Source organism: Lynx rufus, unplaced genomic scaffold, assembly GCF_022079265.1.
Source record: "Lynx rufus isolate CCGP_SWC_20201006 ecotype Redwood Valley unplaced genomic scaffold, mLynRuf1.p SCAF_17, whole genome shotgun sequence".
Taxonomy (NCBI): domain Eukaryota; kingdom Metazoa; phylum Chordata; class Mammalia; order Carnivora; family Felidae; genus Lynx; species Lynx rufus.
The window spans coordinates 32157003-32179229 of record NW_025814831.1 but is presented as its reverse complement, the minus strand read 5'-3'; the positions used below and the strand labels follow the sequence as shown (position 1 = coordinate 32179229).

Below are 22227 nucleotides of genomic sequence, written 5' to 3'. Positions count from 1 at the left end.
TCCACTCAGCCCCTGGCAGGGACCTGGATCCCCAAGGGGGGGTAAACAGAGGATAATCCTGTTTAGAATCAGTGGAAGGAGACGAGGGATCTGAGGACAAAGGGCAGAGAGCAGTATCTGTTTCCAATCACCATCACTGGTGGCCCCTGATGCTGGGGGCCACTGGATTCCAATCATCCAATCACTTTTGGGTAATGAACACCTGCCAAGAACAGAGGGAAGGAAAGAAACGGAAAGAGAAAAAGGGATTCTGGCTACTGCCAACGCAGGGGCTCAATCCCAGCTTCAAGGCCTGCTCCTGACCGTGACCATAGAGACAAGGGAGCCTACGTGGACAACTCAAATTCTATAGGATCCTTATCCCACCACGCCTCACCTTACAGAGAGAGAATGTGGCAGGCAGGGGCCCATCAGAGACGGGATATGGAGGAGCTGAGAGAATGCCTCTGTCTTTGCGCCAGCTCACGAAGCAGCCTCAGACTAATCCTGCTTCTGCCTCCGACAGGTGCAATTCTACCAATGGCAGACCCAGTCTTTGTCTTTCCTCCGGCTGGAGGAGTAAGAAATGGGTTCAGCCTCTTACTCAATGGCAAGTGGCCACCACTCCGTGCCCATTACATCAGTTATACTACCACTTCCCCAAAAGATGGCTGCAACCTAACAACAAAAAGTAGAAAACGGTCAATTGCCTCACAGCACAGAGCACTGTCCAGAGCCAGCAAGGTTTGGATTATGCTGTGTGCTGCGCCCCGCCAAAGGGCCATTTAGTGGAACCAAGGGCTTATAGACACATTAGAGACTTAGGAACTGGGGCTATGGAGAGTCCAGGGAAGGGCCCAGAACCCACCATCTGTGGCCCCCTCCCCAATCAAGAATGAAGAGGAGTCCCTCGGTTGGCTGGAACTGTTAATAGGATTCACATTCCACAACTCCTCCCCCCCCCCCACCCCAGCCAAGGGGTGAGGGGACGGAGGCAAAAAAAAAAAAAATCTCTACAGCCTTCACTGAAAAAAGAGGAGAGAGATGAGACACCATGGGCAACAAAACTGAGTGCCTCCCACCCAAGATGAGGGGGGGCCCTTGAACCAAAGTGCCAGCGAGCTCATAAAACCGGGAGCCATTCGAAAACCAAGGTCACCCCTTTCCTCATTCCCGGGTTGGGACTTGATCATAGTGACAGAGAGACAGAGCGGTGACCAAACTCATCATCTGTGCCAGCTTCACTGCTTTCCTCCTTCTGGCAGGCGGGCAGCAAATGCAGGGAACCTGCAGGCGGTCCGCCAACGTCTCCAAGGAAATATTCCATGATAAGAGACAGGGAAGCCACATTTGGAGAGTCTGGAGGGGAGAGGAGCATGACCCAAGGCTCTGCTCCCAATCAAGTTTACGTGTGTGTCCTGCACAAAGGCAACCGCTCACACTTGACACGGGAGGCCCCAGGGGAAGTGGAAATGGTACAGGCACACAGGAGGAAGCTCCACAAGCAGCTCAACATTCCAGTTAAGGAAACAGATTCCAGAAAAGTCAGGGTTGGCCTCTGCTCTCCTTCCTACCCAGCTCAGGGTCCAGAGCCCAGCATCAGGGGCCACCTGTGCCCAGAGGCATGAGCCCTCGGTCAGTCTGCAGTGCCTGGGGCTCAAAGGTTCCTGTATATCAGTGGCTCACTAAGCACCCCACGAACATCATCGCCTCACCATATCCGTGTGTGGAAGGTACCACTAATGGCTCCGTTTTACTTCAAGGGCATCCCGTAATGGATGGTGTGGCTGAGAAGAAATCCCCACAGTTCCAGCTCCCAGTGTCCGGGACCCTCCCACCCCCCCACCACCAATATGCTATTTTGGTGCAGTGCAGAGATATCTACCAACCAAACACATAATCCACTGGCTCCAGGGATTGGAGGAAAGATCCAGGGAAGGGCATAACACATAACGACCAGAACAACATAACGGACCAACACAGGAACTTTGTCTCTGGCTTCAGAACTGGCACCAGTGAGTGAGTCTCCCAAGAAACTATCCCTGGGATGAGCATGTTTGTATCGGAAACTGGTCTGGCCACATCCAGACCCCGGGTAGGAGATGGATGCCATCAACAGGTGCTGGTTTCTGCCTTTATTTGTGTGTTTCCGAAAGGAACAAGGGCAGACTCTGTTACCCTCTTTGCTGCCACTCGACTCTGTTTTTCCTAATTCCCTCTCCTCCCCCCAGGTCCCCTTACCCTTGTGGGGCTCAAATAAATAAGCGGGGCACCTGGAAGGGCAGGCGGGTAAGTACCAGGTCCCTCAACTCCTACGTCCCACACTGGGGCACCTTGCCTTCAGTCCTCCAGCGGGCACGTAAGGGCTTAGGGCACACAAAAGCGTGTTATCTCACACCAGATGAGACTCTGATTCATGGGTGCTGGGGAAGAATGTGGAAGAGGAGCAAAATCAATCACAGATCATCCAATACTGGTGTTTGGGAAGGCTGAACTCAGGGCTAACAAAAGGACTCCGGGACAGGCTCCAGGCTTACCCAGGGGGCTGAGGAGAGGGGGCAGCAGACAGATTTGGCTGAGTGACCCTGCAGAGTCACCGTAAAGGCGAGGAAGACTGTGGAGGGTGGGGGACATGCACGCACCCCGCCCTCCCCTACACAGCCAGAGCTGATGGCCGCAGCCCCTTCCAGTGGACATGGGTAGAAAGGCCCTACAGGGCAGGGGACCCTCTGAAGTGGCCCTGCTTCCATCCCTTCCACCTTCAAAGTGCATTATCAGTGCAAGAAGTAGGGCTGGATTTCAGGGGGTCCAACTCCGAGAAAGGGCTGTGCCAGCCAGCTCCCCCCATCTCCTCCTGCTTCCCCCTTGCCCGCCCCCAACCCTTTTCGTGTTAAGACCAGAACTCTTGCTGAATTTCATAAGGGGCGGGCCTGTGTGTGTTCAGTTCGGCTCTGCACAGCGGCACGGTGCTGTCCTGACTCTGGCCCTCTGCGTCCAGGTCCAGAAGCGTCCGCTCAGCAGGGGGCAGCGGCCCCGCTTGGAACGGGAGCAGGGCCGGGAGTCCGGGCCGCTCATCCACAGTGCTGCTGCTGCTAGCGAAGCAGGAGTCCAGGTTGCTGGGTGTCTCCGTGCTGGAGCTGTTGGCTGGGGAGGCGCTACGGGCATGGCTGGGGGACACAAACCACCAAGGGTCCAGCCGTTGCCGGTTGGCAGAAGGACGTGGCCGAGGCAGAAACTCCAGGGTCTTGGGTCTCTCCAGGGTAGAATCCTGCTGTGTGTTCCAGCGCCTTGGGGTTGGGGGAAAGACCACATTGGGGTCAGGGAGACGGGGGAATTCACCTGGGTCTCGGCTGGGGCTGGGGGTTTTCAACATTCCTGGGCAAAGAGACAGAGGGAGAGGCATCAGGTGATGGCACACATTTCTAGACCAGATAGACACTGCTCCCTCCCCATACCTGCCACATCCCTATTCACCTGGAATAACACGAGCAACAAATCTTTAAGCAGCACCTACTACGTGCAGTGGAGTGTGCTGGGAGGCACTGGGGATACAACAGTGAACTAGAAGGCCATGATCACTGTCTCCGATAATAAAATAAGAAGAGGACATACGGGGGTCACATCCATAATGAAAACCCTATGATCCATGGGCCACCCTGTGGTCTGCAAAACAAGTTTTATTGTAACACAGCCGCACCTACGGCTTGTTCTCCCACGACAGCAGCAGTGTTGAGTAATTACAACGGAGACCGTACGACCCCAAAAGCTTAAAATATTTACTATCTGGCCCTTTACCGAGAAAGTTTGCTGACCCCTGACGTAAGGAAGTGTCTGTTTATTTCCAGTTCATCCATTTAATAAACATGTGAGGCCAGAACAAATCTAGGTCTCAAAAATCTGAAGATGAGTCATAAGGTCTCTTCCCAAAGAGGACACATACCTGAGTACAATACAAAATCTAAAGCCGAAAGGGAAAATACAATTGTCATTTACACTCAAAATCTCCCTGAAATCCCAGTCGCCATCTCCTCTCCTACTGGGTGAGAGGGGTTGCAAAGTCAGGTTTCGGTCTTCTAGGGAGCAAGTGACAGTGGCAGGAAAAGACAGGGATGTGGACACCCAGGTGGCCCAGCGTCAGACAGGGAAGGCGAGCTCATGCACAGGCACAGGCACAGGAATGTATCTGGATTTGGAGTCAGGCACGAACAAGGGATGAGCGATACAGGCAGGATGCATGGGAGGAAGCTTGCCCACGAGTAGGTCTGTACTAAGCTGTAATCACAGGCAAGAGCCCAGCTACGTGGCACAAATACCCCTCCTGTATGAGTGTAGCATTCCTTCTGGTAACTTTTGTCTCCACTTCAGGGAACGAGCACAGCTCGGCTCCTGCCCCTCCTATGCCCTGAAGGCACTGCACTGTGCCCTCCAAGACCCAGGGCCTGAACATCCTACAGGAGCCCTGGGTCCGATTCTTCCCAGAACCTGCGGTCTGCCTTCACTCCTCAGGGAAGCCCCCTGCCGAGGCACAGGGCAGAGAGAAATCAGTCGGGCCTGGACATCTCTCCAACCCCAGGGCAGCACGTCCTGGTGGGCCGAGTCAGAGGAGGAACTGTCATTCTAATTTTGCCATTCACTCCAATCTTGCCACACCCGGGAGGCCCAAGAGCAGGAAAGAGAAAAGGAGGACAGGACTCACCTGTTCCTGGGCTGGGGCTCAACCCATTGCTGGAGGGGCTCCTGCTGGCTAAGAGAGCCGCTGGCTTGAGGGCCCCGTCAGAAGGAGTCCGCCGGTGACCGCTGGGCTGCGTGGGGGCCGTAAGGGTGACATGGGTAGGAGTCAGGGATTGGTTAGGGTCTCGCTTGAAGCGTTCCACTCGGACGTTGACCAAGGGGTTGTGGGTGCAAGGGGTCAGGGGTGGGGCTTCAACCGGACTGATGGGCATCTCGTACACCACGATCTCGTCACTGTCGGAACGCAGCAGGGAGCGGGTGGAGTTGCACTCGGAGATGGAGGAGAGAGAAAGCAGCGTGAGGGAGGCAGAGGGGTCTCCTAGCAACAGCATGGGCTCCTCCTTCTTGAAGAGCTTCCGGGATGGGGGGCTGGTGCTCCGACGAGGACGGCTGGCCCTCTGGAAAAGACCCTCACGCCTCTTCTTCTCCTCCCGGGCTGGTGGCTCAGGCTCCTCTGGGGGAAGCAGCTGGCACTTGCCAGCTTCAAGCAGGTCAAAGCCCAGGCCTGTGGCCGCGAGAACAGCCCCACAGCCAAGCAGAGCCACCTCACAACGGCGGTGGTGGGTGCCACCCCGCTTGAGGCTGTTAGTTGGCGTCAGCTGAGGGGTACTGGTGGCTGAATTGACTGGGGTGGGCTCCTCGTGGACTCCATCACTGGAGGGGCCCTCCCCATCCTCTCCTCGAGGGAACGGGATACAGAGGTAGGACTGGTTGGGTGAATGCTGTAGACGACTCTCCCCACTCCTGGGGCCTTCGCTGTCCTCATCCTCTGGAGATGACAAAAATGGCAGGGTGTGGGGGACAGGAAACGGGAATGAGGCAGCAAGAGTAAGAATCTCATCCTTCTCCCCAACCCTGGGCCTCCTGGTGGATTTTCAGGAGTGCAAGGGTCAAACAGTCTCACAGGCAGGATAAGGACTGGGCATTGAACCCACAGGGCTTTACCCCTCCACACTCAACCGTGGCCAGTATGAGGCAATCACTCTCCATTCCAGAGCCTATTTTCCTGTGTGCAGACAAATCTGCTAATTTCCTACTTCTTGCATTGGGATCCTCAACAAAAGAGGTACACTGTGTGAGTTTCCTAGAATAGTGGGTAGAACAGAAACATCCCTAACTTTTTCGCACCTTAAAACTGGAAGGGACCTTGAATTTCTACAACAATGGCCTAGAGGCCGGTCTCAAGACCAGTGTCCCGCAACGGACTGGAATCCTCTACATGGGTGAAGGCCCATCTACGCTGTAGACTGACCTACTAAGACTTGAAAATCTTCAGAGAGAAGAGGACATCCTATCTGAGAGAGAGAGGGAGCCTGGAGAAGACCTTACCCATTCAGCAATCACAGGCAACTAGAAAGCTTCCTTAGAGAAAGACCACAGTGTCTTCCACCACCATCTCCTGTCTTGCAGACTCCCCACGTTAAAATACAAAGGAAAGAGACCCAAGCAGATGGAAGCGCCTGATTCAAGTCCTCACCCTCTGCACTGCCCTAAGGAGACTACAACCGGCGCCCTGGGATAGGAGGCCAAGGGCAGGCTCCATGGCAGCAGTGGGAACAAACTGTGATTTGGGAAGGTTTGATGCAATGGGAGTAGAGCCAATGAAGAGAGAATAGGGTGAGGGCCCAGGAGTTGGGTCAAAGAGGAGACAATTCCCATGAGGTGGTACTAGGGGTCCTCAAACACTCCCAGAAGCTTGGCCAGAAGTTCCCTGAGGGAACAGGGACAGTCAGGACAAGGGCCATGCTTACCCATCTCCATAAGGCTGGTGAACCCTGGCAGGGCTGGGCTACTCCTCGGGCCCTTCCCCAGGTTGGGAGCACTGGACGACCACTGTTTATATCCATCTACCAGGGACTTGAGGCTAAATAGGAGGAAATGGGGGAACTGTTAGAACTGGTGACTTCCCTTACTCCACCCTCACCTCCAGGGGCCCATGGAAACGTCTCTTTCTGTGTGCTTAATTCCACCAAAGCCCAAGAGCCTCGGGGTAACGAACATTACTGGGTCCCCTCGTGTCACAAACAGAAGTGCACATGCTCCAGGAAAAGAAAAGCAGGGCCATGAACCCACCCCTTCACATGCTGCTACGGAGCTGTGGAAAGATCTAGCAGGCAGGCCGGCAAGAAGACAGGAAGAATGAGGACTGCCCAGCACTGGCCAGGGTCTTGCCTGAGCCCACCTTAAGGCAGAGACGATCACTCCAGGACACTGTGTCCAGCACACTGCTGACATCAGAGACACTGCAAATTCGAAGCCTTGTGATCCCAGGCGAGCCCTGGGCAGATGAGCTAGCAGGGATGGGCCATTTCTCAACTTCTCCTTCCAAGCTCACGGCATGCTTAGGCAACTTTCCAAGCCATCCACTTTTCAAAAACAAAAATCAGCCAACAAAGCTGCACCAAAGCAGTGCACTTTGGGACAGACCTATGTGGGTAGTACATAATGCTTCACTCGAGCCCCTGGTTTGTCTGGGAATGAAGAGGAAAAGGGCAGGAGCTTGCTTTCAAGTCCCTGTGATGAGCTCACACCTGCCAGCCAGTAACTCTGAGGATCCTGACGGGGCACCCCATCAACCCCCTTTACGATGGGGGAATCAGAGGCCCAGAAGCACTGGTCTTTTCTCTAATGGACAACGAAGAGAGAAGGCTGAGGACTCCGTGGGTTATGGCTGCCTTGGACATACCAGGATTATAACCAGAGGTGGCTCTCATTTTAGGGCCAGGAAAAGCTGTTCAGCTAAAGCCCACTCTTCCCGGTCCATCTTGAGGGAGAGAGAGGGACCAACTTTTCCCCTCACTTCAGATCTCTATTTCAAGTGCTGTCAGAAACACCAGTGAATTCAAGTATATTCCGGCCACCATTGGTTTCAACCAAAATAAACAGCCAGAGATAAGCATGCGAACCAAACCCACAGCCTGGGACTTTTAGCTGATGATCTTATAACATCACCTCCAGCCCTGAGTTCAAGGGGAATCCAGATTAGCAAAGTCAAAGCCAGTGCTAAAGTTCAAAGCATAAATAGTCATGTACTGCCCCCTAAAACTAAGGGTGCCAGGAGAATATCCACAACGGGAATGGTCAGAGAAGTGAGGAGAGGGAAAGTCAGACCAACACAGGAATTTCCCAGGGTGCACGATGGTACTGCTTTAAAGGAAAAAAATCAGCATAGCCTTGGCAATAATGAGGTTTGATTCTACTGGATGTGCTGTGAGGACAAGGAAATGGAAGGGGACTATTACGAACACATTTGATGAAAGGGTGAAGATTAGACTCACCCCAGGTGGAAATGTGGAGACTCTGATGGGGTACTTAAACCATTAGCTTTCTCACGTCTCTGAGGGGATCTTCAATGAATAAAGAAAATCAGTAGTAGGTGACAGTGGGTACATCCAATTCAGTATCTCCCACATGGGAGCCCTCAAGGCTTGACTCTAGCTACATTGGTAGCTGCCCTCCTCTGGCCCGGTAAGCAAAGCCCACGTGATGAAGGAATCCTAACAAGGAGACCCAGGACCTCCCAATCTGTGGGACAAAGGTCCTTGAGCAGCCACAGCATAACTGCAGAGGCCGCGTGAACCCACAGATACCCAAGCTATCTACAAGCAAGTGCATACGTTTCCTATAGATATGTACTCGTTTTTTAAAGGATGTATAGTCACTTAACATTACTGAATTCAATATAGCTTTTTGTTGTTAGGGATTATTTTCTTCCGTTGATAGGGGCTAAAATTAGAAATATTATCAAACAGAGGCTCCCAAAATTTCTGACGTTAAAGAAGCCTTTACTCGAGAATGAACAGAATATACTTTATTTCTTCAACAGGAATGGAGAATCATAAAAAATTCAAGTCATATTTTGGGGCGCCTGGGTGGCTCAGTCAGTTAAGCGTCTGACTCTTGATTTTGGCTCAGGTCATGATCTCACAGTTTTTGAGTTCGAGTCCCACATTGGGCTCTATGCTGACAGTGCAGAGCCTGCTTGGGATTCTGTCTCTCCTTCTCTCTGCCCCTCCCCTCCCCCACCTCTATGAAATGCTTCAGTAGTTTTGAGGACACATCTATGCAAGGAGGAAGAAAATTCAAAGTTAATATTTTGAAACATGAACCAAAGTTAATTTACTAAACAAGACGAAAAACATCTATAAATGAAGCAGAACCAGAGAAGCTACTGAAATGTCAGAAACACCCAGGGATTCAGCGTGACTGACTTTCAGACCCATCCTAACCCTACTCTACCCCAGGGCTCGAAGGAATCCAAACTGAGGGAGATCCTGCCTCTACAGGACCTAGCACAGCAGAGCAATTCACCATTCCTAGAGGACCATCATCGAGCCCTCACAGAGCTCAGGCAGTTCACCCTATGTACCTAAATTTTCTATTCCAAGGTATTTGTGATTTCTAAAGCCTGGCTTCGGAGTCAATCCTTTTTGAATCAAATTGCTATTTTCGTTCTCAGCTCAGATCTGACATGAGAGAACAGATTTTGGACATGAAATCTTCTTAGTATTCGAAGGAATACCAAGGCCACTTACAGGTTCGGGCACAAGTTCAGGAAAGTCTCTGAAAAGGGTGAAGGGGATTACTGCCTATTCTCACAGGCTCAGAAAAGTCAAAAAACAGGATTCTAGCCTCTAACACCAAGAAGAAGGTACGAAATAGAAAATGCACCAGGAGCAGGGAAGAACCATCACAGCAGGTATTACAAATGCTTCCTATGAGCCAGCTAATCTTGTATGCACTTCCCAAAATGGACTTATTTAATCCTCACATCAACCCCGGGAGATGGGTACTGGTATAACCGCCGATTTACAGATGAGGAAACACAAGGCCACACGGTGAGGCATGGCGGAGCCAGGATTCACGCCCAGGCAGCCTGGGGTCAGGGGTTATGCTCGCCACCACTACACGGTGAGCGACTGGCCTACGAAGAACCGGGACTTGAGAGAATTTAACTTGTAAGAACACAAGCACATCCAGGGCACGAAGCCGGGTCCCCTGCTTCGCTCAGAGGACGTGCTCACACCTGTCCGTGTAGCAATGAGGTGGGGCTTAAGAGAAGCTCCGGTTGGCCCTGGGGTCACATGGCTACCAGGGCTGGGTCATTCCACCTGCCCTTGCTTCGGGATAAGCCTCCAAGTCAAGAGAGGCCTGTAAGCCTTGCTCTTCCTTCTCTTGGCTCTGAGCGGATGTTTTAAGGGAAGAGCCGGGTACAAGTAGGACACCTGGCTGAACTCATCACATTTGGTTCATGCTTAATGTACCTGCAACTCTGAGTCAGACACCTGTAGGTGTCGGCAAACTACAACGAGGGGCCTAAATCCTGTCCACCACCTACCTTCGTAAAGTTTTACTGAATCAACATAGCCACGCTCATTCATTTACAAAGTGCCCATGGTCTATGGCTGCCTTTGCACTACAACACAGGAGGTGAGTAATTGCAAAAGAGAGGATGTGACCCACAAAGCCTAAAATATTTATTATCTGACCCTTTACAGAAAACGTATGCTGAGCCCTGTCCTAGGAGGTTCAGGAAATGAGGACATTGGAAAACTGAAGCTTGTAATTTCTCAGAAAGCAATGAAACACAACAGAGGAGACGGTGTTTCATATCATAGTTTTAAAAGGGTATACCCATCTTTAAGTGGGAAGAATCTCTTACATTCTGGCTCTTACCCTTCGTCTCCCGAGGCAAGCTCCTTCTGACCAAGTGTACTTGGCCCCCACGTCCGTCCTTTCTTCTTGGGGGCCCTCTTCTCCTCCTCCTCCCCTTCTTCTTTGGGGACGACTGAGTTCCGGCCCCAGGTTTTGCTGCTTTCACCTGGTGTCACTGTGAATAACAAAAGTTGGATGGGATCTGGAAAGAAAGATAGACAGGGCCCCCCCCCGCCCCAAAACTAGCCTCTACCTCACCAGACAGACACAGACACATGCGCACGTGGACACACACGCACGGAGTTACAGGGAAGAAGTCACACCTCCTCAAAAACTCTGTGCCCAAGTGGAGCCTTCAAGTCCTCAGCCACCAATCACTGAGCACTCGCAAAGTACCAAACATGGAAAAACTGCCCAGATTCTCGTAAGTCCAATGCAAAGCTGGAGCTCAGGCCAGCCAGACGGCAGAGTTCCAAACAGATCTGACTTAAAGAACTTGGTTTTGTTGGGTGGGACTGGACGGGGAGGGGCAGTGGGTGAGGAGTTAGGAAGGAGAGAAAAAATATAAGGGGGTAAGGAAGACTTGGAAGTGCAGAAAGGAATTGTAGGTAAGAAAGAAAGATAATGAGGAACTTAAGACTATGGAGAAGGAAGTCAGGAGTAGGGGAAGGGGAGGGAACAGGCCTAGAGAAATATACTAGATAAGAGAGGAGGAACATTCTTCTGACATTGCTACCTTATAACAAGGGCTGAAACCCAAATGCTTCAGAGGCTTACATCATACATGAGTGAATGATTCCAGACACCAAAAAATAGGGAGCTGAGGGGACTGAGGCAAAATACGGTGCATAAGGAAACTGCCATTGGTTCTAGCCAACTGCGGCCACATGAAAAAGGGAATCCACTGATACGAACCGATTTTTCAAGGATAGCCAGAAATCTAGGGCTTTTAAAAAAAATGAAATCTCTATCTTTAAGTTAGGGGAACTACTTTGTTCATGTACACACACACACACACACACACACACACACACACACACACGTGTGTGTGTGTAAATTCTTTTCAGTCAACACGGTGGTGAAAATAAAATCGGTCCCAATTTGGCCTATCACAAAGTCTTTGGCGAGTTTTCTTAGGAACTACACTTTGAAAACACCCTTCCCTGGGAAGCATGAACAAAAGAAAAACAGTGATGCCCCAAACATGCGGAGAGTGCACAAGGTCCGTAGGCCAGGGTACCAAGCAACCCAGGCCAGGTACCAGGGTATCTATATCACACACCAGTTTCCAAATTGCTTTGTAGTTCACTAAGGATCCTGTCGATACCCACAACCCCCTTTGCTGGGATCTAAGAGTAAAAGGTAGAGGAGGCAGTAGTAAAGCTAATGGAGAGAGACAAGAAGGAGGGCTACGGGTTTGCGTACATATGTGCATGTATATACACATTGTCGAGGAGAGGTGGCAGAAGTTATGGATGGAGCAAGCCTGGGCCAGTCGGTGGCTGGACAGAGCAGGGGACAGGTGCCCCCGGTGTGTTCTGGCCCCAGCTAATTTGGGAAACAGTCTCACACTGGATGGCTCGAAGGCGAGGAATGATGGTGGGGCTCGCAGGAGGACTGGAGCGGCTGTTGGTGAGACTCTTCCTTTTATCCATGGTGGGGGAGGCCTGAACCGTGAACTTGTGCTGGAAATCTGCTTGGGGAAACACAGACATGTGTGTGCATTAGCATTTTCCCATACTCTAGTTCCTATGAGAAAAGTGAATGCATCCCTGCTAGACGCATTTTCCCATAATCTAGTTCCTATGAGAAAAGTGACATGTCCTGGGCTTGAAGGACAGGCCCCAGTTTCCCAAGAAGCAACTTGTTCACCTAGGAAATGTTCTCTTTCTCCCCAAAGAAGGCAGGGCAGCAGGACCAACATATGAGGAGAAGGAAAATTCACTGTCTAAGCGAATCTTATATACACAGATTTACAATAGTTGTTTAAGACGTGAGACTTGTTGCGTATTCTAGGAAATCTAACTTAAAATTCTTTTTCTTGGGGTGCCCGGGTGGCTCAGTCGATTAAGTGTCCCACTCTTGATTTCAGCTCAAAATAAATAAAAACAATTCTGTTACTTACAATCTATTAGTACATGGCCCCTTTTCTTAGGGACCAAAGCAGGGAGACTGATGTTTCTCATTGAGTGCAGGCAGGGCAGAGTAATTAGGACTAATACTTGGTGGGAACCTAGGAAAGTGAGGGCAATGGGGCTAATGGTCCAGACTGCGACGTCTTCCAGAGGCACTTATGGCAGAGCATGAAGAACGTAAAACTCGCAGCTCTGGATTTCTAAGTTCCAGTGTCCTCATGTCTTGAGAAGCGTGAACAGCTGAGTGTTCACACCTAGGTCTCCCCACAAGATGCAGTGTCCCGGAAGGTGGGAGCTGCTGTTTTCCTATGAGCCTTCCCCAGCACACGGCAGCAGCGCGGCACCACACACAACACGTTCGAGAGGGACTCAAAGACTCCCTGTTGCCTGGCCAGAAAAAATGTGCAACATGGACACCAGTAAACATGTCCCACAAACAAAGTCAGGGAATTTCACTGAATGGATTCCCTTGTCTGTACCGAAGCCACCAGCGCTTACAATCATTGGCTATTGTTCCTATTCCGCCCTTTTCCCTTGGTTCCTTACACTTCTATAGGTTTGCTTCCCAGACCTGATAAACTTAGACTACAACGAAGTTTTTTTTATCTACATAAACACACACTCACCTCCCTCCACGGGTACACTACACCCCACAAAGATTCTACTTCACAGATTCCTTTTACTTTGCATTTCCCCAAGCCTGGACGTACTCCAGATGTGCCTTTATTCACCCAATGTGCTTCTGAAAGGTTGTGCATAAATCAAATTCTTACACATTAATCCTGATCTCCACTGCTCACACACAACTAATTATTTAAAGAAAGCCAGAGATAAGTTATTCTGCAGAGCACGGCGTTCTCTCGTCTCTGGCATACTCATGCCCCGGAATCTGCCCCTGCAGCTCTGGGCCTCCTCACCGGGCTTGCCTCATGTGAGACGTGTCTATGTGAGCCACCACGCGACTGTCAGTCTGGACCGTGCCCGCCTGTCAGGTCCACCAGCCACCAGTCGGTCTTCCTTCACACCCTGTGTTCAGTCACCCTCAAAAACTCCCCCGGAGCCGGGTAGCTTTTCCGCAGGCCAGTCTTTCCGGTGAGCGGAACGGGCCACGTCCAACCTGCTCCGTTCTGAGCCCCAGAGCCCCGTCCCCGGCCGCCCCCCCGGGCCCCCTGCAGCAGGCTGCCCTGCTCCCTACCCCCCCAGCCGCCCCCAGCCCCGCCGCTGACCGGAAGGAAGGCTGATGCGGTTCCCATCCTTGAGCTTCAGCCGGCTCTTCCTGAACTTGCCCTTGCGTTTCTTCACCCGGGGCTTCTCCTGGCACAGCTGGTGGATGATGATGTTGAGCTCCCGCTCTAGGATGTCGATCTCCCGCTCGGCCAGCTCCTGCTCGCGGCGCCGCAGCAGCTCCTCCTGCGTCTTCTGCTGGAGCGCGGCCCGCGTCAGCTCCTCCTCCCAGGTGCGGAGCTCCTGCAGCGGCAGACGCAGCGGGGAGAAGACGGGGTGTTCAGTGCAGGGGTGGAGGCCGAGGGCCCCCAAGGGCCAGTGCTTCCCGGAAACCTGGACAGCGCTCCTGTGATGCCCATACCCCCGGTCCCAGGAGGAGATGCGGGCCTCACAGGTAGCTGGTAAACGGACACCTGACCACGCCGGACGCTGGGGACGGGAAAGCTGGGCACGGCCACACTGAGGACACGGCTACCGCAGCCCTGGAGACAGGAGCTGGTAGTTCCCAGGTGCTCCCTGATTACTGATAAAAATTGCCTGTGATTGGAAAAAAATGGGGGGGGGGTTGGGTAGAAAATATAATCCTGTCATTAAATTTTACAGACTTGGGGAGCGCCTGGGTGGCTCCGTCGGTTAAGTGTCCTACTTCAGCTCAGGTCACGATCTCACAGTCGGTGAGTTCGAGCCCCGCGTCAGGCTCTGTGCTGACAGCTTGGAGCCTGCTTCAAATTCTGTGTCTCCCTCTCTCTCTGCCCCTCCCTCCCCTGCTCATGCTCTCTCTCTCTGTCTCAAAAATAAATAAAAACATTTAAAAAAAATTCACAGACTTGGTTCTATTTTAATTTTTTTCCCCCTTATATAAGGGACGTTTCTTAAACCGGAGAAAACTAAATGTGATCTAGCTTAAAATGTGCCCCCCCTAGAAATGAATTACCCTCCAGGCATCACCTAACACTCAAATAAAAATATATTTCCAGAGTGATTGTTCAAAAAAGGGAGTCTTCTAAACCTCTGTTCAGTTGGTGAGTGACTCTACTGAGGCATGTGGTTTGAACTCTCCTCTTATCTCAAAGGACAACCATTTGCTGTGGAAGGACCACGACAGCACAGAAGAGAAGAGAAAACATTTCCCAAAGTCTTTGCCAGGCGCTTGCTCTAGTACCACTGCCCTAGTAGATGGGCAAGCCCTCTTGCCTGCTTCCCCTTTTTCCTTCTGCATGAATTTATGAAGTTCCTGAGATGGGGGGTCGGGGGGAAGGGGAGGTGGTATTAGGTATTAGGAGAGGAAACAGGAATGAGAACAGAACATGTACATACAATTGTCAAATCTGGCATCTAAACTGTTAGCACTGGTTACCCAGGGCGTAAGACTGAAGTGAGGGGGCATGATGTAGTCAAACCTAAAAAAAAAAATGGGCATTTCTTCAATAAAGTAGTCAGAGCAACACTTCTGTGGTCGAAAGCTACAATTTCTCCATGGAATGCTCCACTGTAAGAAGTCATTCTGGACTGTAGAAAGGGAGCCTAGAGCTAGGAAAAAAGTTTGTGAACACATATTGGCAAAGCTGAGCAGTGGGTAGAGAACAAAGAGAGAACAGAGACCTGAGGGGAATAAAATATTCTGACATTTAGGAACTTTCACTCAACTTGCCCTCTACTCTCAAGAGAGTATCAAAATTGATAATAAATGTTATAGAAAAGGCAGAAGTGAGAAAAGGATTAGCACCTTGAAAACTGTCTTGTACATGATAGGTGCTCAGTGTCAACGCGTGAATGAGAAAGGAGGGGGAGACAGAATTCAATTTTATAAATACACGCCTTTACGGGAACCCAGATTCATCCAAAGTGTCTGAGAGATGAGCCTGAACTTTTGGACTTCTCCTTCTTTAATGAAATAAGCAACTGTTGTATGCTCCCCCCAAAACCTTGGCTCTCCTTATCCCAGTACTTTGTTTTCACCATCAGGAGAACACACACACACGGAAGATTGAGAAAAATCATTCCTGGTTGGTTGATTTCACTGCTAGATGGGAAAGTTAAAAAGTTCAAGCTGATTTTCAGCTTTCCTAAGTCATCTTCTCCTGTGCGCTCTTGTCTAGGGGATGGTTTGTGTTGTAGCCCCCTCTTTTGTGGGAAGTCAGACCCCAGTCCAGAGACAAATCCATTGTCACTATATGTGGAAGCTGTCAAGTTGAGACACGCTGAGAATGAGCTGAATCATATGGGAAACCAGGACATTTGTGGAGTACTTGCCAATGGCACCATATATCTGGAAGACTCAAACATGTGAGTCTCCTGCTTGTGAAACGCCTATTTGGGGATCAGTCTTCTAGTATGCAAATCACATTATCTGCATACAATGATTTAGTAGGAATCTCTCCAGAGAGAAAGCTCATTATCCATCTCACCCTCACTTGCCCAATTACAAGCCTTATAATGGATAGGCATCATAGCAAGGGCTCTGGGGGCACCTGAGTGGCTCAGTCGGTTAAGCATCTGACTCTTGACTTGGGCTCCGGTCATGTTCTCACGGTTCTTAAGTTGGAGCCCCGCGTCGGGCTCTGCACTGACAGTGTGGAGCCTACTTGGGATTCTCTCTCTCCCTCTCTCTCTGCCCCTTCCCCACTTGTGGACATGCTCTCTCTCTCTCTCTCTCTCTCAAAATAAACTTAAAAAAGAAAAAGAAAAAAGAGCAAGGACTCTGGAACAAACTGGCTGAATAGTGGCCTGGAGTGAATTACCATGGGCATCATATGCAATATGGAGTTAACAGCACTGACAGCACATGGTACGTAAGACAATTATTATCTTATTGTGTAAGATTACATAAGAATTCATATTAATTACTTAGAGCATGGCACAGGGAACATGCTCTACGAATGTTAGCTGTTATGAGAATGGGTTTGGCTTTTCCTAGTAAATATTTACTGACAAAATCCAAGTTTCATTCTTCTTAGTGGCTAGTACCCTTATAATTTCATCAATCAAAAGAAAGAAAACCAAGAGTCAAATGATTCAACAGTCTAAAAAGAACCAGCAACTCTAGGTTTCTTCTAGTTGGAATAGCATTAGTAACAGGAACAAACTCGATTAATTACTCTGCTCCAAGGTCAGTGTCAGATTCCCCCCACCCCCCAGGTCACAAAAGATGTCATAGACTCACTCCATTCCCCTGCAGAATGCTCACTGACTTGCCAAATAGTACCAGGTTTAGGACTACTATATGGCATTAAAAAAAAAAAAAAAAGAGTTTAATTTCTTCACATCAGCTCCAGAAATGATTTTTAAGTCATTTGTTTAGGGAAACAACAATGATATTGGAGAGAAAAAGGTTTTGGAATCAGAAGATCCAGGTTCAAGATTCTGCCTCTCACTATACTGGCTGTGTGACTTTAGACAAGTCACTGACCCTCAGCCTTGAGATGAAAAAGATAATACCTGCCCTACATGCTGGGGGCAAGGGCCATAACCCACCCCCCCCCCAAGATAAAAATGATACAAGGTTCTTTTATCATCAGACATTTCAAGTGAAAGAACTTGAAAGACATACACAATTTTAGCTACTGTTATTATATTAAATTGCTTCCCAAATGCCCATAATGGGGAATGGGAAGGGAAAACAGAAATTAACCAAGAGACACACGGACGCCGCTTATGCCCGCAGCTATAGCCCTTAGGTCCAGCCTGGCCCCTGTAGTAGAAGCAACATAGGTGCTGGTGTTAAGCTTCACCTCTGTGGATACTGGCTGCTAACCAGGCATGAAGGGCAAAGAGAGGAGCCACATAGGGAATGGACACCAAAACAAAAAGGTAGATCTTTAGTAAGCTAAGAATATCTGAACTCCTCAGTCAGTTTGGGCTTGAGCCCTTTTCATAAAAACACGCAAAATACCAATAGTATTTTTAGCCCATCACTATTTCTGATCCTGATACCTGTGCTCAGTGTTGAAGCATCCCTGTAACAAGTTAACCCCCCAGCCCCAGAAGTCCACTACAGAACCAAGAAACATTTCTAGAACTTTCTCATACTTTCTGCTGGTACTTACCCAGTGGTGCTCTTCCTCTGGTTTGGACAATGAAATAGATACTCCGTAAGAAGAGCTTTGGATCATGACTCCCTTACTTGTTCCTGCCATATCCCGGAAAGAAAGAAAACGTCTATACTATTTCAGGGCATACCTAAGGCCTGGAGAACTCTCTCCATGTAAAGCCGGGAAGAAAAAAGCTGCTCTGTTACCACAGACCAAGCAGGAAGGTGGTTGTGTCGGAATTTGTCCAGAGGCCCCAGTGGGGAAGGTCCACTGATTCAATGCATGGCTTTTTCTTGTTTTATTTACCTTTTCTTTGGCCCTGAGTTGGTCAAACATCTCCTGAATCTCATGTTTCCAGTCATCCTGCAGGCAGTGGAAGGAGTCCTTGGGCATTTCAAAGAAACCAGACTCCTCTATGGTAGTTAGCTGGTCCAGGATATTTGTGAAAGATGGTCGTGAGTGAGGGTCGGGATTCCAGCAGTCTGCACGGAACACGTGAGCGGACAGAAAGCATGAATGGACAGAGACAAGCATTAAGACTTAGAATATTATGGGACCTCACTTACCAGAAATAGTTTTCCCTCCAGAAACTGAAACACTGGGTAGGTAACCACAAATAGGGCTGGGGAAATAAAACAAGCTGCCCACCCTCAATATTATAAAGACTGAATGGGGAAATATAATGCGGCCGCCCCCATCTGACTCTGTTGAGTTAGCATAAGAAAAGCAAGTCCAGAGACTCTGCCTGCGTGAAGTTCAACAGCCATGACTTCTCATGTTCCTACACGATTCCAGTCTTGACAGTGGGTCACGAGACTTGGGGCCTCAATCTCCCACAAATAAATGAGCCAGCCTTGCCCACCTCTATGGGATGATGATAAGGCAAGGATAAAAGGCACCAGGCTGGGCAGCAGGAAAAGTGAACTCTACCTACTCTCAGCTCAGACACTAGCTAATGGAGTGCACCTTGCCTCTCTCAGCTTTGGGTTTCTCACTTAGGGTCTGACCAGATGACTTCTAGAGTTCCTTTCTTCTCCGATGTTCTTTGCTTCTATGTGTAATACGCTCATTTTTTATTAAGTAATAAAATGCTAAAGCCCTGGATAGCAGGCTTTAGTTACTGAGCCAAGCTCTACAGTCACTGTAGATGGACAGAAGGGACATCTGTGACATCAGCGAGGCAGGGTGTTGACATATCTTCAAGCAGGTCTTCCAACCACCCACAGGATTCCTCTGTGAGTGACCAATGCTTCACCTCCTCTTTCAGTAACCGATCCAGCAGAATTGTCCGCAACGTACCCAAGGGCTGCCGAAAGGTAAACTTTCTCCAGTTTTGTTCCAGCCAGGGGTCACTTACCTTCCATGAGTTTGGCAAAAGGTTCTGGGCACGTAGAAGGAATGGGAAGAGCGAGCTTGTTCATGGCCACTCCATAAGCTACAGCTAAGCCATCGATTCCTCGGAAGGGCACCTCGCCAGTCAGGAGCTCCCAAAGCAGCACCCCGTAGCTGAACAGGGGAAGAAGACAGAAGCCACAAGGCAGTCTCACCGACAGGGCTCATGAGACCTTTCTGAGCTGCCCACACTCTTTCTGGGACGGAGGGACACCAACAAAGCAGACGCACCAATGGAATACAGACCAGGAGACCACGAGGCCAACCCACTAAAAGCAAAAGCTTTGGAGTCAGGCACACTTGATTTCGAAGGCTTGTTCCTCAGATTCCTCATCTGTAAAGTGCAAACAACACGGCCAGTCTCACAAGGCTGCCGTGAGATTCACTGAGCCACTCTAAGGGTTTAAATCCGTGCCGGCCAGCCACAGCTATTCTGCTGTTATCCATAACGTAACACTCTGGAAGAAGAGGCAGCCTCCCAAGAATACATTTTTTGTCTGTTTTAAGAAAACTTCAGCGTTAGCCACAGATATATTTCTTTGGCTTTACAAAAGCAGAGACCTGACCACCTAGAACAGATTTTGCTCCTGTAACAGATTTCTTTAAATGCCCATTAGGTTGGATAGATTCCTGCCGCTGATCACTTAACAGAGACTCTGTCTAATTCCAAGGGGAAAGTTGCACAAGCGTGGCCGACATGGGGACAACAGAGCAGTGTGTCAGCTGTAAGGACTTCAGTTTCCTCTCCACCTTTCAAAGCCACATGAAGAATTTCTTTTCACATGTCCTGTGAGTCAGAGAATGGGGAGCACAGAATTTAGCGGAATAATTATTCTATGAATTCACAGTCAGAAAGAGGCAAAATCATGTAGGGTTCAATCCTTCCAGGAATAACAATCCTTTCAGGACAAGCACCATAAGGCCACGAACAGTAAAGAGTAGCTCTCCTCATATTTTTAACACAAGCCTCAAATTTTTAAAAATACTCATCGGTAGTTTATAACCAACAAAGTCATGTTATTTTCAAACAAAACATAGCTCAGGTGGGAAAGTGTGCGACTCTTGATCTCGGAGTCGTGAGTTCGAGCCCCATGCTGGGCATAGAGATTAATTGGAAAACAGCCTAATATTTCATCATGGTACTTTGTATGCGCAAGATGCTAAGACCTTTATAAACATCATCTTAAATCCTTACCACGAACCTGCAAGATAAATATTATCACCATTTTGCAGATGAGGAAAGCGAGGTTCAGGTAAGTTTAGCAGCATATATTAAGGGCATACGTGGAATAAGTCATGGTGGGCCCTGGACCAACTCTCAATTTCTTCTCTCTAGAATCTCCTTGTACCATTTCTCTGCTTGGTGAACTATAATTGCCTTTCAAATTCAAATGCTCCACCCTTTATTCATTCGTTTTAAACATCTACTAAAGATTTATTGTGCATCAAGCTCACTGCAGGCCACTGGGATACAAGACACAGATCTTATCTACAAAGAGACTACCAACAGGAACAGAAAAGACGTCAATTAGCACACAGAGTGGGTCACAACAGACATATTATGAGTGCACAAAGAGACAATGATGGGCCCCTGGCCACCTAAACCAGACCAGAATGGGTCCAGGAGACAGCTCAGCCCGGACTGCTAGGCAAAAGAAGACAGGGATCGGCATATACAAAGCGAAGGCTTGCCCTCAAAGAATCCCAGGTGACCTGGCATGGCTCCAAAGGAGAGCAATGTGCCAACCAATGCACCAGGGCATCCCAGAAGATCCCCGCAGACGGTCCTCCAGAGTGGCCTGGCCAGTCTCCTTGGACAACGGCGTTCCCCCAGTGCGCCCTCCAAATACCATCACTTTCTTTATGTATCTCAACAACCACAAAAAGCCTGGTAGACAGTTACAGGTCTTGTCTTGACAGGGTTGGCTTTTAGTCTGAGGCTGATGGCAACAATGGACACTTTAGGAAGCCTTCCCTGATGCTGCCAGTGTTACTTCACCCTTGTCTGGGCTGCCGTGGACTGTGGTTGTTTGTCTGCCAGCCAATGGGCCCTGCGAGAGCAGGGATGGTCGTTTAACCTTTGCTTTCTCAGGGCCTCGTACACAGAAGGCCTCGTCTAGTGAGTGAGCTGGTAGGAAGCACTGTATGGATAGACAGTCCCGCAGGCTGCACTGGGCGCCCTGGAGTAAGCCCTGAATTCCCAGAATAGCACTGTTATTCTTCCTGCCAAATCTTTACTGTGACTCATCCAGACAGCAGTCGTGCTGGGCAGCTGCTACCAAGTGACCTCTAAGAACTGTCCGCACTGCGGACTAGACTCCTAGGCTACGGTGACCCTCAGCTTCAGTTGTCTGCTCCTGGCATCACTGCCAACCTCCACTCTGGGGAACAAAAACCCAAGGTCCCAAAGAACCCCCCTCCTGGTGTCTGAGCCCTAACTACCTGGAAAGACAGTAGAGGATTTCAAAGATCTAAACATGGGTCCTATTTGTGTCCTCGCATCTACTCTGTGACGCTTTTAGTGCTGAGTCCTAGGTGACCCATGGAGATGCCTCGGGCCACCTCGAAGAGGGTGGAGCCAGGGACTCCGTCTCTCTCAGTTTCGACGAGGGCAGCCCTGCTCTCACCTGGCTTGTTTCTTTGTTCCACCACATTTTGTTCCATGTGAAATGCCCCACAACTAGGAGAAACGGGTCGAATGCTGCCCAAGGAAGATTCAGACAGACTTGAGTCAAATGTGTCTGCTTCACCACTTACAGCGGTGGGGCCGTGGGAAAGGAAGCTTACCTGTCCAAACCTCAGTTTCCTCACTTGTGCAACAAAGACAGCCAATTCCCACCGCACAGAGTAACTGCAAAGAATACGTAACAGTAACTACTGCTTCTCCGGAAGCTACCCTCTACAGCTAGTAAACACGGTGTGCTTCCCCTTGGGAAGGTCCTGAAACAAGAAAGCCTCTGGTGGGATTTAGGGCGAGACTGCAGTGTCGGCCGAGAGCCTTGCTGAGGGATGACAGCAATCAGGGAAGAAGCATTCCTGGGGATGACTGAACCAGTTAGTTCTCCTCTGCCAATGTTCCT

General features: G+C 49.8%; 1 protein-coding gene across 1 annotated transcript in view; it reads right to left on the bottom strand.

Annotated features, from left to right (window-relative positions):
- Window positions 1-2099: 2099 nt before the first annotated feature.
- MAP3K9 (mitogen-activated protein kinase kinase kinase 9) overlaps window positions 2100-22227 on the bottom strand; it is a 74856-nt gene continuing 54728 nt past the window's right edge. The window contains exons 4-11 of the mRNA XM_047079420.1: window positions 19113-19261; window positions 18062-18237; window positions 13727-13967; window positions 11936-12058; window positions 10387-10540; window positions 6462-6574; window positions 4676-5479; window positions 2100-3354 (exon numbers count right to left, since the gene is read on the bottom strand). Coding sequence (XP_046935376.1) covers window positions 2870-3354; window positions 4676-5479; window positions 6462-6574; window positions 10387-10540; window positions 11936-12058; window positions 13727-13967; window positions 18062-18237; window positions 19113-19261 — 2245 coding nt within the window. The 3' untranslated portion in view covers window positions 2100-2869. The remainder of the gene's footprint in view (window positions 3355-4675; window positions 5480-6461; window positions 6575-10386; window positions 10541-11935; window positions 12059-13726; window positions 13968-18061; window positions 18238-19112; window positions 19262-22227) is intronic.